This window comes from Bombina bombina, chromosome 7, assembly GCF_027579735.1.
Source record: "Bombina bombina isolate aBomBom1 chromosome 7, aBomBom1.pri, whole genome shotgun sequence".
Classification (NCBI taxonomy): Eukaryota; Metazoa; Chordata; class Amphibia; order Anura; family Bombinatoridae; genus Bombina; species Bombina bombina.
Window position 1 is genome coordinate 303074416 of NC_069505.1, and position 14604 is coordinate 303089019.

Here is a 14604-nt window from a genome sequence, read left to right on the forward strand (position 1 = left end):
AAAGGTTACTATGACAACACTCAGTATTGACATTGTATTTATTTGTATTTAGTAATCATATCTCACTAGCTAATGCCTCTTTCCCAGAGCAAACAAATTTAACTTAGCTAGTCTTTCCTCATTTCTGAAGGGACACGTAAAAGCACTTTTAACAATAACCTATAATGAAGTGGCGCTGTACAAAGCTAACAAACGATTGTGTACATTAAACAGCACTGTACATGTAAACCAGATATTCTCCATATTTTGTAGTATACAATTAACTCCACCCATAGCTCTTTGGTAATCTTTTTGTAAAGATACTTTTTTTTTTATCTAGAGCTTATTACACTAGGTATCATAATGACTGTAAGTTCCTATCAGCTATGAATACCATGTTTGATAGAGGTAATACTCAAAGAAGACTTTCAGGGCTTGCAAAAATACGTTACCCAGTTGTTTGTTTATTTTGCTAATGTCACAATAGCCTTACTCTTGGTATGTGGTAGAGAATCTTCCTATTTAAAGAGACGGTAAAGAATTTGAGATTATAATATAACATGCTTAATTATTCATAGTGAAAAAACTTTGTAATATACATTAATTGTTCATATTTTGTCCCTTTTCCTGTAATTTAAAGGGATATTAAACAGGCTGTTTTGGGGGCGGGGCTACACTGAGAATTTTGCATGAAAACAAGTAAATTATTTGCTGTATTTTACATTTATATTTATTTTGATTTAACATATTTGTTTTTACGAAAGAACTGTTTAAACCCTTGAGTGCTAACGACGGCTCCGAGCCGTCGCTAGCACTCAACCACCTTTTGAGCAATCTGGGGGCTCCCATCGACTCCCACCCCGGCGATCGGGCCTGTATAGTGACAGGCATTGCCGGGGCTTCCCGTTAGGTACGGTGATGTCACGCGCAATGATGTGATGACGTCACCGCACAACTTTATTTAAAATTTACAATACAAAGTATAGGGAAAGGGGGCATGCTGATTAGAAGCCTGTATCTCAGGCATCTAAGCAGCTACAGACCCCCAAGACCCACCGTTGGAAAGGTAATAGCCTAACCTTTCCAACAGTATAAGTCTTGGGGGTCTGGGGGGGGATTAAGTAATTATTATTTTTTTAAATAGCAAAACAAAAAAATAAAATAAATCCATTTGCAAGAGCACAATTTCCTGCTATATAGTCCTCCAGATACCTACCTAGGTATCTCTTCAACAAAGAATCACACAGGAATGAAGCAAATTTGATAATAGAGGTAAATTGGAAACTTTTTGAAAAAATATGTATGTTCTTTCTAAACCACAACATAAAAAGTTTGGGTTTCACATCCCTTTAAGCAAAGTAAAAAAAAAAAAAGGAACAGAATGCACATTAGTTCAAGGGTTGACAAATCTGTTTAAAATTTAGGAGCCAGTAAAAATATTTAGAAGCCAGACATACGTTTAGGAGCCACACTGTAGTGTTTGTATACAGATATAAGGAGAATAACCCAATAAGTTAGGAGTGTGCACGTGTCTGGAGCACTATATAGCAGCAGTTTTGCAAGAATGTTACCCGTTTGCAAGAGCACTAGATGGCAGCACTAATTCCTGTCATGCAGTGCTCCAGATACCTAGGTATCTCTTCAACAAAGAATACTATGAGAACAAAGCAAATTTGAGAATAGAAGTAACCTGGAAACTTAATTAAATTGTATTCTCTGCCTGACTTAGAAAATAAACATTTTGGGTTTCTTATACCTTTAAAGGGATACTGAACCCAATTGTTTTCTTTCATAATTCAGATAGAACATGCAATTTTAATCTGAATCATGAAGAAAAAAAAAATTTGGCTTCAGTATCACTTTAAGTCTGGAAATTGCGAATTTTCTAGCCCTGAAAAATGAAAGAGCACATGGCTTCACAAGCCTGACATTGCATTGTATCTCTTCCTAATATAGTTTATCTCAGTGATTTTTAACCTTTTTTTTGCCGTGGCACACTTTTTTACATTAAAAAATCCTGTGGCACACCACCATCCCAAAATTTTAAAAAAAATCACACATTGTAGCCTAATACAGCATATATATATACACATACACACAAACACACACATTCTGTATGTATTGTGCTGTTATGCCATGCCTCCTACAAACTACCCCTGCACTGGGAGTAAAAAACAAGCAAAGTTTAAAAAATATGTCACACTGTTGTCAGTCTGCCGTGGCACACCTGAGGATCTCTCACGGCACACTAGTGTGCCACGGCACACTGGTTGAAAAACACTGGTTTATCTTATCCTTTCTGCTGAAGCCAAACAATGGAGATTTTGTTAACATAATGGCAGTGGCAAAACGGTGCAATTTCCATGCTCAAGTACATATTGTCTCCTTGAAATAAGGAAAGTGGTGGGTAGGGATGTCAGGTGTCCAGTATTTTAGCAGGCTGCCCAGTAAAATCATCACAAAAATAATGAACACTTAAAGGGACAGTATACACTCATTTTCATATAACTGCATGTAATAGACACTACTATAAAGAATAAGATGCACAGATACTGGTATAAAAATCCAGTATAAAACTGTTTAAAAACTTACTTAGAAGCTCTCAGTTTAGCTCTGTTGAAAAGGTAGCTGGAAAGCCCACTGCAAGTGGCAAATAAGACACTCCCCCCTCCCCCTTCTTTTGCATATGAAAAGACTTTTTACACAAACAGGAGCAAGCTGGAGTAGGTATCTGTCAGTATTCTCATAACACTTTGGGGCTTGGTTAGGAGTCTGAAAATCAGAGCAAGGTTATTTAAAAATAAGCAAAACTATACATTTAAAAACAAAATGTTTTGGGCTATATAAATAGATCATCTACAAAACATTTATGCAAAGAAAAAATTAGTGTATAATGTCCCTTTAACTGTCCAGTTTTTTTTTTTTTTTTAAATATCACAGTGTGCTAGCTAAATGTAAAAGGTTTTCTATCCCTCAATGCATTACAAATATAAAGCAGAAAGATGGAGGGGGGGGGGGGTGCATTTCACAATGGACTTAAAATTTGTATTCAAACTGTTTTTCCACCCTCGAGAGGCTGCAGTGCATTCTGTGGAATGCAGAACCCTGGCAATGCTACATGCACACTGATTGGTTCATATGTGCAGGAGCTTGTTTATGTATTTTCCTAATTGGTCACTGCAAAGGAAGTAAGATTAACAAAATTCTTGGATGCATATTTATTAAAGTGCGAGCGGACATGATATGATGTAGCGTATCATGTCCACTGCACATCGATAAATGCCGACAGAATACGCTGTCAGCATTTATTATTGCACAAGCAGTTCACCAGAACTGCTTGTGCAATACCGCCCCCTGCAGATTCGTGGCCAATCGGCCGCTAGCAGGGGGTGTCAATCAACCCGATCGTATTCGATCGGGTTGATTTCTGTCTGCCGTCTCAGAGCAGGCAGACAAGTTATGGAGCAGTGGTCCTAAGGCTCGCCGGAAACAAGGGGCATCAAGCTCCATTCAGAGCTTGATAATTCGGCCCCTTTGAGTCTATTAAGGGGTGTGTCCTAGGCCTATAAAACAATGCATATTTTACTAATAAAATGACAGTTTTAAAATTCTGTTCTGTTTTTACTGTAAGAACAAGAAAATTGTGGAACTCATTACCAAAGGAGGTAGTAAATGCCAATACCTTAGATGCAATGAAAAATGGTTTGGATACATTTCTGGCTAGAAACAGAATTCAGGGATATGATTGCTTGTGTTAAATGGGTCACCTTTTAATGGGATTAATTTAAACTCATCTGGAGCTGTTTTGAACTCGATGGACTTTGGTCTTTTTTTCAACCTCATCTACTATGTTACTATGTTAAAACATTTATTTTTCATGCAAATATTTTGTAACGCTATGAATCTTTTGTTCATCAATAGAAAAACAATAACCCGCTGGATATATAACATGAGTGCACAGTTTGATGTTTGAAGTCCTGTCCTTGTATTTAAAACATCTAATACTAAAACTATGCTTCCTATTTCAAAAGTTATAGGGAAACATCCAACAATGCAGCAAAACACACAAGGACCTTGTTTCCAGAAATTATAGCTTTGTTTTGGTTTTATAATGTATTGCTTTATAATTATATTATATTATATATTAGAATTATATATATATTTCATATTATATTATAATTATTTTCCTTAAGCTGGAGTATTCCTTTAAATGTCTATTAAAATAAAAATGACATACTCTGTCATTAGAGCGTGTCATTTTATCACTATCAACCCTGCATATCTATGTGTTTAACCCCTCCGCAAAGGGGTTAAAAACCATTGGTAAAATACATTTCGGGAGTCACAGAGCACAGCGGGTCCTTAGCAGAAACTGAGAGTCACCAAATTAGCAGCAGTAGCTGAACAGTTTTCAGTTCTTTGTGGCACCAGTGACACTTTACCTATGTGTTTAACCCCTTTGTGTGGGGTTAAGCATATGGATATGCAAGTTAATTGGGATACATGCTCTCACTATAATGCCCCTTTAAGGGTTACAATTGGTAAAATAATTTAAAGTACTGTGGTGTATGGATAAAAATGTGCTCATCTATATTTTCTTTATTTCAGGCCCTGCAGGTTGCTAGGCAGCTATTGTTACACCAGCAACAAGTTAGTGGCATTAAAGCTCACAAGCGGCATGAAAAGCAGACGTCTCTCCAGGTAAGGTTCAGTCAGTGCTAATGATGTGATATGGTTATCTATTTGTGTCACTCTTATTAAAGGACAAGTCATAAATTACATCTTCATGTTTCAGAAAGTGAGTACAATTTATATAAAGCTACAATTTACTTCTGTTATGAAATGTACCTCTTTCTTTTGGTGTCCTTGTTTACAATTGGTTGCTTTCTATGAGCGCCTACCTCAGTATGCACCTAACTAAAGTACAATATGGGGCTCAATTTATCAAGCTAGGGCAGCCAGGGGCGTACATATGTGCCCCTGTCCGCCCCAAGCTCGCCTCTGGCGTTTAGCAATCAACTGCCAGAATTCAGCATTGCACAAGAGCGCTATTTTGTGCTCCTGTGCAACACCGCCCCCTACCTGCGCACGGCCAATCACGCGCAGACAGGAGCTGTCAATCTCCCCAGTCAGTGATGGAGATGAGGCTAGGAAGCAGCCATAAAACATTTTGAGTTATGTGCATATTATTAAAGGGTCAAATGAGGTAAAACAGTGTGTTAAAAAAAAGTGTAAAAAAAGCTTATAAGTATTTTAATAACATTTAAAAAAAAAAATCTGCCAAATGACTTACACTTTAGTGTTGCCATGTATAGCCTGCTCCACCCCCCTTATTAGTGTCCTACTCCAAACCTTATGATATCATATAAGAAAGTGGGCATGTGAGGATAATTACTTATGCAAGCAAGGTGGGGGGGGGGGGGGTTAGGAGGGAGAGCAGGTGCTGCTATTGTTTGTTGCCAAGAGGCTTGCTCGTTTTCATTGGGATAATGTCACATGCTTTGTGAAAGCTTCAGAATTATACTGTGCTGCTTTAGGCAGGTGCCATGTGACTCTGCCCCTAACGTGCACGAGTGCATTCTGCAGAAGCTATGGCCTGGATAGCACCTTCCATATATGGAAATGCCCAGCTGGGGGAGCTTGCTGCAAAAAATACTATGCCTGAATGAAAGTGGTTAATGGGGGTTAAAACAGAAACCGATTTGCAGGTAAGCTTTGGCTGCATTATATATTTAGAAACTTATGTTATTAGTTCATACTGTTTTATGTCCTTTTAACTTTAATCAAACGTAATACTTGGTAACGTTCAAATGTTGACTCTCTTAGATTATCAGTGTAATTTTAATGGGAGTCAGTATTCAAATATAATGTTCAGATGCTTAAATGTTAACATTTGTTCAATAGAAGCATCCAATGGGTCTGTGCATGTTAAATAGGAACATTAGTTCTAACATTCAAATACTAAAAAACATGAATTTGCCCAGATATAATGAGCATTATTTTATGAGACACAGCAGCGGCCATCTTGGAATATGACTCTGAATTCTAAAAGTATGTTATTCAAAAATGTAATGTTTAGACTACAGCCTGGATGTGAAGGGACAAACTTATTGTAAAGTGAGATGGCTGGTGAACCAATCGTGTTGCTTTAATGCAATTTAAGGTACACCAAAAATGAAATGCAAGAGTGGCCTCTTTTTCATTTTATGTTTATTTCCATTTGTACTTATTCTTCTTGTTAAATCACATAGTGATATACATGAACTCCTGTAAATATTTTTATACTTTCTGCCTTTTTTACCAAATTTCTTCTGTGACAATTTTAACAAGGTATTGTGCAAGCCAGGGTCGATGTCAGGTAGCAAAAATGTCTGCTTTGTTGTGCATATGTCTTCAAAATCACTCTAGAAAATGAAATATAGCCGTACTGACCTTTCTGCTGTGCGCTTATTTGTCAGGACTGAAATAAGTTGAAGGGATCAAACTAAACTGTTTCCGTTGTCAGGCTGGGAATTGTATTGTGGAGGTTAGCAGAAGAGGCCAGATTACAGATTCCATAACATAGCCAATTGTTGGTACATATTAAAGTACTTTTAGCATCTCCTACAGTCAGAGACACAATTAAAATTCTAATTTATTAATGTATACAGAGCTTTAGCCCAGTCTGTCACTCACTGAATAAAATGACTGCCCATTCCTTTCTTTTCTTTCTTTTCTCACTCCCAGAGCCTTTGCTGCATATAAAAAAAAAACAAGAAATGCTGGGTGTTCCTTTGGAAATAAGTTTCCCAGTATATTGGTAAAAAAAAATAATAATACAATGTATTATTCAATTAAATGTAGTCATGAATTATAGGAAGAATGTAAAACTAATATATGATCACATTGGTAATGGTAACATTCCCTGTGTCATTCATACAGAAGTCTTTGTGACACAAAATTAACCAATTTCTCGATTTTTGTCATTTCAAATCATTATTTAGCCTCAGAACTTAAATAGTCTTTCAGGTAATTGATTTTGGACAGTACAAAAATGTATGTGCTTACCCAACAGATTCCATAATAAATCCCATTTAATATTTATTTATTTTTTTACTTCTTTATATTTTTGTTCAATGTCATTGGGAGTGTAGTATCAAAATGGATAATTACTTCACCGAGCAACTAATATTGCTAAATAATAGAAATGGATAGGCAGAACTTGCCTAGAATGCTTTGGGTACCAGAATAACAGTGTTAAAAGCTGATTTCTAGTTGTTTTGTCACTTTGTATGCAATAAGAATTAGTTATGTTGATGTGATTTTGTTACAATTTTTTGCAAATATGCATTCATTATGTTACCATAATACAGTGGCATTTAATTATTGACAAATATACAATAAAAGACAATGCTGTAGCACTTACTTGAATTTGAAATGAGCAGTAGAATATTTATTCCTTAAGGTGGTGAGATTCTATGATTCCTTACTGTTGGGAATTCATCTCCTGGCCACCAGAAGGAGTCAAAGACTACCCTGCTCCTAGCAAGGCAAAGACACCCTACACCAAGAGTATGAATATCTCTCCTACTTCCCTGTACCTCCCAGTCTTTCTTTGCCTTGCTAGGAGCAGGTGAAGATGGAGAACAGGGCTTACTTGGAGGCAGGACAGTCGCCACATTTACGTATTACAGCACATTCAACTTGTTTCTGTATCTACTTCTTGGGCCTTCAAAAATGAAGCTTTAGTAGACCAAATTTGCAGGGTCTCTTTTTACTACATGTTATCAATTCAATTTGTTTGCCTCTGTGGAGGCGGCTTTAGGTAGAAAAGTTATTCAGGCTGTGGTTCCTGGTAAATATATATATATTATTATTATTATCGGTTATTTGTAGAGCGCCAACAGATTCCACAGTGCTATTAACAAAGACGGAGTACAACAAAACAATTATAGGGATCAAATGGGTAGAGGGCCCTGCCAAGAGTTGCACTGTTGTAGTCAGCTCTTGAGAAGGTGATCAACAAACAGCTGGACTCTTAGGCTTACATGCTAAGGGGGTTCAGGGGATAGCAATGGAGGAGAGGAACTGGTATAAAGAAAGGTTAGTGTAGGTTGTATGTATCCCTGAACAGTAGAGTCTTTAGGGAGCACTTGAAGCTTTTAAAACTAGAAGAGAGTCTTGTCGAGCGAGGCAGAGAGTTCCCCAAGATGGGAGCCAGTCTGGAGAAGTCCTGTAAATGGGATTGTGATGAGGTAACAATAGAGGAGGAGAGTAGGAGGTCGTGAGCAGAGCGAAGGGGACGGGAGGGAGAGTATCTGGAGACAAGGTCTGAGATATAGGGGGGAGCAGTGCAGTTGAGGGCTTTGTATGTCAGAATGAGACTTTTGTGTTTGATCCTAGAGGCAAGAGGAAGCCAGTGAAGAGATTGGCAGAGAGGTGCAGCAGATGAAGAGCGACGTGTAAGGAAGATGAGTCTGGCAGAGGCATTCAATATGGATTGTAAAGGAGATAGGCGGTAGGTGGGGAGACCAGAGAGGACAGAGTTGCAGTAATCGAGGCGGGAGAGAATGAGAGAGTGGATTAAAATCTTAGTATATGTCATATATATATATATATATATATATATATAGTGTTTACATTTTTTATTATGTTGATAAAGATTTTTCATTGAAATATATGTTCTTGTTTAAAGCATCTGTAGTCTTATTTAAGCAGGTAAATGATGAATAGAAATCTGGTGTGTATATTATTAAATCATTAACATTCTATGATAAATTGCCAAATGCCCTTTACTTTGGTAACCTCCGAACATTAATCAAGTTTAAAAAAAAATTAAAAAGCCCCTGGATAAAAATGTCAGCCATTAGGAGTGTTGTAGAGGTGTAGACTATTTTTTTGTGTTTGGGTCTGTTTGGAGCATGACCCATAAACTTGGATGCATTGTTCTTGTGTTTGAAAGCTGTCTGATCAAACAACTTAAACCGAAACAGGAGAAATCCATTTTTCTTGGCATTTGTTTACACTGCAACTCCCCTGGGGGTGAAATAGATAAGGAAGTCTGCAATATGTAGGGAGAGAATTGTCATTTTGGAGTTGATTTGTGGCTACCGCCTAGGGCTGTAAAATTCAAGGAGAATCTGCTGAGGAACAAAAACATTTTTTTTTTTTTTTTAAATCTTAAGAAATGGACATTCAAAAATGCACTTGAAAACTAGCTAATTAAACATTTAAAAATGTATGTGTATAATATATATGTGTATATATATATATATATATATATATATATATATATATATATATATATATATATATATATATATACACATATACTTTTTGTGTGGTTTTTTTTAAGCTAACATGAAGTGCATATTTCTGTACTGCTGACCTCTAGGGAATGGATTGCTCATTGGCTGATGAACAAAACCCCCTCAGCTTTATAATTGGACAGTAACATACCCCATAATCATAAAAAGCAAACTGTATTGTCCCTTTAAATAAAAAAAAAATATAGCATCAAAAATGTATTTAGCTAAATCCTTTGTCTTTATATGATCCAAAAGATAGCAGCAGCATTGACCAATCTCTTCCATATCTTACATCTTTATTGAAATTTCCTATAGTTATTACATACAAGACAAAGTTTCAGGCCAGCTGCCCTTAGTCATGTCAGATGTTGGACATATGAAGTGGAGGTTTTGGTGTAGAGCCTCAGACAGATTTTTTTTTTCTGTGTATAATCCATTTTGGTGGTGTTAAACATGTGTAAGTAATAGCGTAATAAGAAAACGCTCTAATATATCGGATCATTTTCTTTTTCCATTCTGATGCGCAGTTAAAGGGATATGAAACTCAATATTTTTTAATCAAGCAAATGATAGTGAAGAAATCATACAAATAAATTTACAAGAAAGCGGCTAAATGAATATTGTGCTTATTTGTTTACTGCTATAGAAAATTATCTTTCTATTTGTGTGTCTGTCTGTCTTATTATCTGCCTTATTATCTGCCTATCATCTATCATTCCTGCTTCTATAATATATATTTGCTAACATTAAGAATGAAAAGATAGATTTAAAGGGACATTGTACACTAGATTTTTATTTGCATAAATGTTTTGCAGATGATCTATTGATATAGCCCATCTGGGAGAGTTTTTGTAACAATGTATAGTTTTGCTTATTTTTAAGAACATTGTGCTGATTTTAAGACTCCTAACCAAGCCCCACAGTGTCAGATGTATACATGCGTTTACAGACTCTTGCAGTCTCCTGTTTATGTAATCAGTCTTTTCATATGCAGGGGAGGTGGGGAGTGTCTACTCTTTATGTTTACCCAGCCCCTTTAAGTGGGTGTCCCAGACTACCTCATCAACAATGCTAAACTGGGAGCTTCTAAGTAAGTTTTTAAAATGTTTTATACTGTATTTTTAGATCAGTATCTGTAAATATTCTTCTTTTTAGTAGGGTCTATTACATGCAGTTATATGAAAATTGGTGTATACTGTCTCTTTAAAAACTGTCAATTTATTTGTCCCTTAAGTGGTTAAATATTTTCCAAGCTGCACATTTAACACTTATTTTTTTTTTTTCTGTGAGGTCTTACTCTGGGCGTGCTTAATATTTTTTCTGGCTCTCAGTTGAAGAAGCTGATATATAAGGCACTCTCAAGGCCAAATGTGTGTTGTAGATAATAGATCATAGGTAATGTTATGATTACTGTAGAGTAAAATTAAAACAAAGGAAGCAGACTTGACTGGCCAAATACATGTAAATTGATAACAAAGTGACACATGTAATTAAGAGTCTTCCTGCCATTTTGCTTTGCACTTTACACCTAGAGTGTTCAGATAGAAAGTGCCTCCCACCTCGCTAATTACCATTATCACTGAAATGGTTGGGTTTGACTCATTAGTTCCGTGTGCATTTAATTAGAGGAAGGCTGAAATTGGATTTAACTTATTACTTTTTCATGGATCACTTTCTTGTCATCACATCAAATTGGATTGCAGCCCCAGGTAACTAATTATAGGAACCACAGGATCAGAAGTGGGGGGAAAAAAAAGGTAATTAGAAATAAAACGGCTGGACCCTTGCTGATCGTCCACTTGTGCTGTATAGGGAGGGTTGTCGAAATAAAGATTAGAGAGTTGAAGTATTTGCCATGGCCGGAAATTCTGGGAATCCGTCACAGACTATTGAGGTCTCTATAAAACACAACTAGGCTGAAGATGTATTTTTCTTAGCAATGTGGTTCCTCAGTCTGCTATTTAATGCTTAGATTTAGGTTGTAAACACAGAAGGTTGATTACAAATATAAAATGTTTTATTGGTGTCACAAGATATAAACCTGAGAACAATTCAATTTAAGGGGACATTGTAGTCAATGTTTTTCTTTGTTTCATCAAAAGAGGGGATTTCAAAATATATTAAAGTGACAGTCTACTCCAAAATCAAAGTATACTACAAAGTTGATTTACTTCTTTACAATCCCAAAGTGTTTACTGTTCATTTAAAGGGACGGTCTACACCAAAATTGTTCTTGCTTAAAAAGCTAGATAACGCTTTTACTACCCATTCCCTAGCTTTACACAACCAACATTGTTATATTAATATACTTTATAACATTTAAACCTCTACATTTCTGACTGTTTCTAAGCCACTATAGGCAGCCTCTTATCACATGCTTTTCATTAGCTTTTCACAAGACACTGCTAATTCACGTGGGCCTTAAAGATAACATTGTGCTCTCTCCCATGGAGTTGTGCAGGACACAGCACTAATTGGCTAAAATGCAAGTCAATAGATAATAATTAAATAGCCATGTGATAAGGGGGCAGTCTGCAGAGGCTTAGATACAAAGTAATTACAGAGGTAAAAAGTATATTAATATAACTGTTGGTTATGCAAAACTAGGGAATGGGTAATAAAGGGATTATCTATCTTTTTAAACAATAACAATTTTGGAGTAGACTGTCCCTTTAAAGGAACATAAAGGTCAAATTTGAAATGAAGAGCGTATGTGATCCTGCCAGTGTTATTGCATTAACATGACCCTTTAAAAAAATAAATAATAATAATGACATTGAAAAAAGAAAAAAAAAAGTAACTCTCAACTGTTGTCTTACAAACTTCAAAATAAGGCCAAGTAGTTAAAAATATCACAAGCTTTTCATTAGATCGCAACCTCATTAAAGGGACAGTGTACTCAAAAAAATTCTCAACTTTAATATTTGCCTAATGATCCATTTCACCGACTGAAGGGTATTAAATAGTTTAAAAATAGCTTTTTTTAATTTATTTTGTAATTGAATAGTTTGTCTGTTGTATCCCCACCTACAGGGAGTGCAGAATTATTAGGCAAGTTGTATTTTTGAGGATTAATTTTATTATTGAACAACAACCATGTTCTCAATGAACCCAAAAAACTAATTAATATCAAAGCTGAATAGTTTTGGAAGTAGTTTTTAGTTTGTTTTTAGTTATAGCTATTTTAGGGGGATATCTGTGTGTGCAGGTGACTATTACTGTGCATAATTATTAGGCAACTTAACAAAAAACAAATATATACCCATTTCAATTATTTATTTTTACCAGTGAAACCAATATAACATCTCAACATTCACAAATATACATTTCTGACATTCAAAAACAAAACAAAAACAAATCCGTGACCAATATAGCCACCTTTCTTTGCAAGGACACTGAAAAGCCTGCCATCCATAGATTCTGTCAGTGTTTTGATCTGTTCACCATCAACATTGCCTGCAGCAGCAACCACAGCCTCCCAGACACTGTTCAGAGAGGTGTACTGTTTTCCCTCCTTGTAAATCTCACATTTGATGATGGACCACAGGTTCTCAATGGGGTTCAGATCAGGTGAACAAGGAGGCCATGTCATTAGATTTTCTTCTTTTATACCCTTTCTTGCCAGCCACGCTGTGGAGTACTTGGACGCGTGTGATGGAGCATTGTCCTGCATGAAAATCATGTTTTTCTTGAAGGATGCAGACTTCTTCCTGTACCACTGCTTGAAGAAGGTGTCTTCCAGAAACTGGCAGTAGGACTGGGAGTTGAGCTTGACTCCATCCTCAACCCGAAAAGGCCCCACAAGCTCATCTTTGATGATACCAGCCCAAACCAGTACTCCACCTCCACCTTGCTGGCGTCTGAGTCGGACTGGAGCTCTCTGCCCTTTACCAATCCAGCCACGGGCCCATCCATCTGGCCCATCAAGACTCACTCTCATTTCATCAGTCCATAAAACCATAGAAAAATCAGTCTTGAGATATTTCTTGGCCCAGTCTTGACGTTTCAGCTTGTGTGTCTTGTTCAGTGGTGGTCGTCTTTCAGCCTTTCTTACCTTGGCCATGCCTCTGAGTATTGTACACCTTGTGCTTTTGGGCACTCCAGTGATGTTGCAGCTCTGAAATATGGTCAAACTGGTGGCAAGTGGCATCTTGGCAGCTGCACGCTTGACTTTTCTCAGTTCATGGGCAGTTATTTTGCGCCTTGGTTTTTCCACACGCTTCTTGCGACCCTGTTGACTATTTTGAATGAAACGCTTGATTGTTCGATGATCACGCTTCAGAAGTGCTGCATCCCTCTGCAAGATATCTCACTATTTTTGACTTTTCTAAGCCTGTCAAGTCCTTCTTTTGACCCATTTTGCCAAAGGAAAGGAAGTTGCCTAATAATTATGCACACCTGATATAGGGTGTTGATGTCATTAGACCACACCCCTTCTCATTACAGAGATGCACATCACCTAATATGCTTAATTGGTAGTAGGCTTTCGAGCCTATACTGCTTGGAGTAAGACAACATGCATAAATAGGATGATGTGGTCAAAATACTAATTTGCCTAATAATTCTGCACTCCCTGTATACTGAATATTTCTATACTTAAAGGGACATGAAACCCAACTTTTTTATTTCGTTATTCAGACAGAGCATGCAATTTTAAATAACTTTCCAAAATGTTTTCTATTCTCTAATTTGTTTTGTTCTTTTTGTATCCTTTGTTTAAAAGTATACATAGGTAGGCTCAGGAGCTGCTGATTGGTTACGGCACCTATATGCCTCTTGTCACTGGCTTTCAGCTAGCTCCCAGTAGCGCATTGCTGCTTCTATCAACAAAGGATACCAAAAGAATGATACATATTAGATAATAGAAGTAAATTGTAAAATTGTTTAAAATTGTATGATCTGTCTAAATCATGAAAGAAAAACTTTGGGTTTCATGCCCCTTTTAAAGGGACAGTCAACACCAGAATTTTTGTTGTTTTAAAAGATAGATAATCCCTTAATTACCAATTCCCCAGTTTTGCATAACCAACACAGTTATAATTATACACGTTTTACCTCTGTAATTACCTTGTATCTAAGCCTCAGCAGACTGCCCCCTTATGTCAGTTCTTTTGATAGACTTGCATTTTAGCCAATCAGAGCTGTCTCCATGGTAAATTCACGTGCATGAGCTCAATGTTATCTATATGAAACACGTGAACTAATGCCCTCTAGTGGTGAAAAGCTATCTAAATGCATTTAGATTAGAGGCGGCCTTCAAGGTCTAAGAAATTAGCATATGAACCTCCTAGGTTTAGCTTTCAACTAAGAATACCAAGAGAACAAGGCAAAGTTGGTG

At 36.6% G+C, this 14604-nt stretch overlaps 1 protein-coding gene across 11 annotated transcripts in view; it reads left to right on the forward strand.

Moving 5' to 3' along the window:
- The window catches only part of FOXP1 (forkhead box P1), a 946651-nt gene that overhangs the window by 727485 nt on the left and 204562 nt on the right, over positions 1-14604 (forward strand). For all 11 annotated transcript variants that reach the window (XM_053720890.1, XM_053720894.1, XM_053720895.1 and 8 more), the window contains one exon: positions 4588-4680. In XM_053720890.1, coding sequence (XP_053576865.1) covers positions 4588-4680 — 93 coding nt within the window. The remainder of the gene's footprint in view (positions 1-4587; positions 4681-14604) is intronic.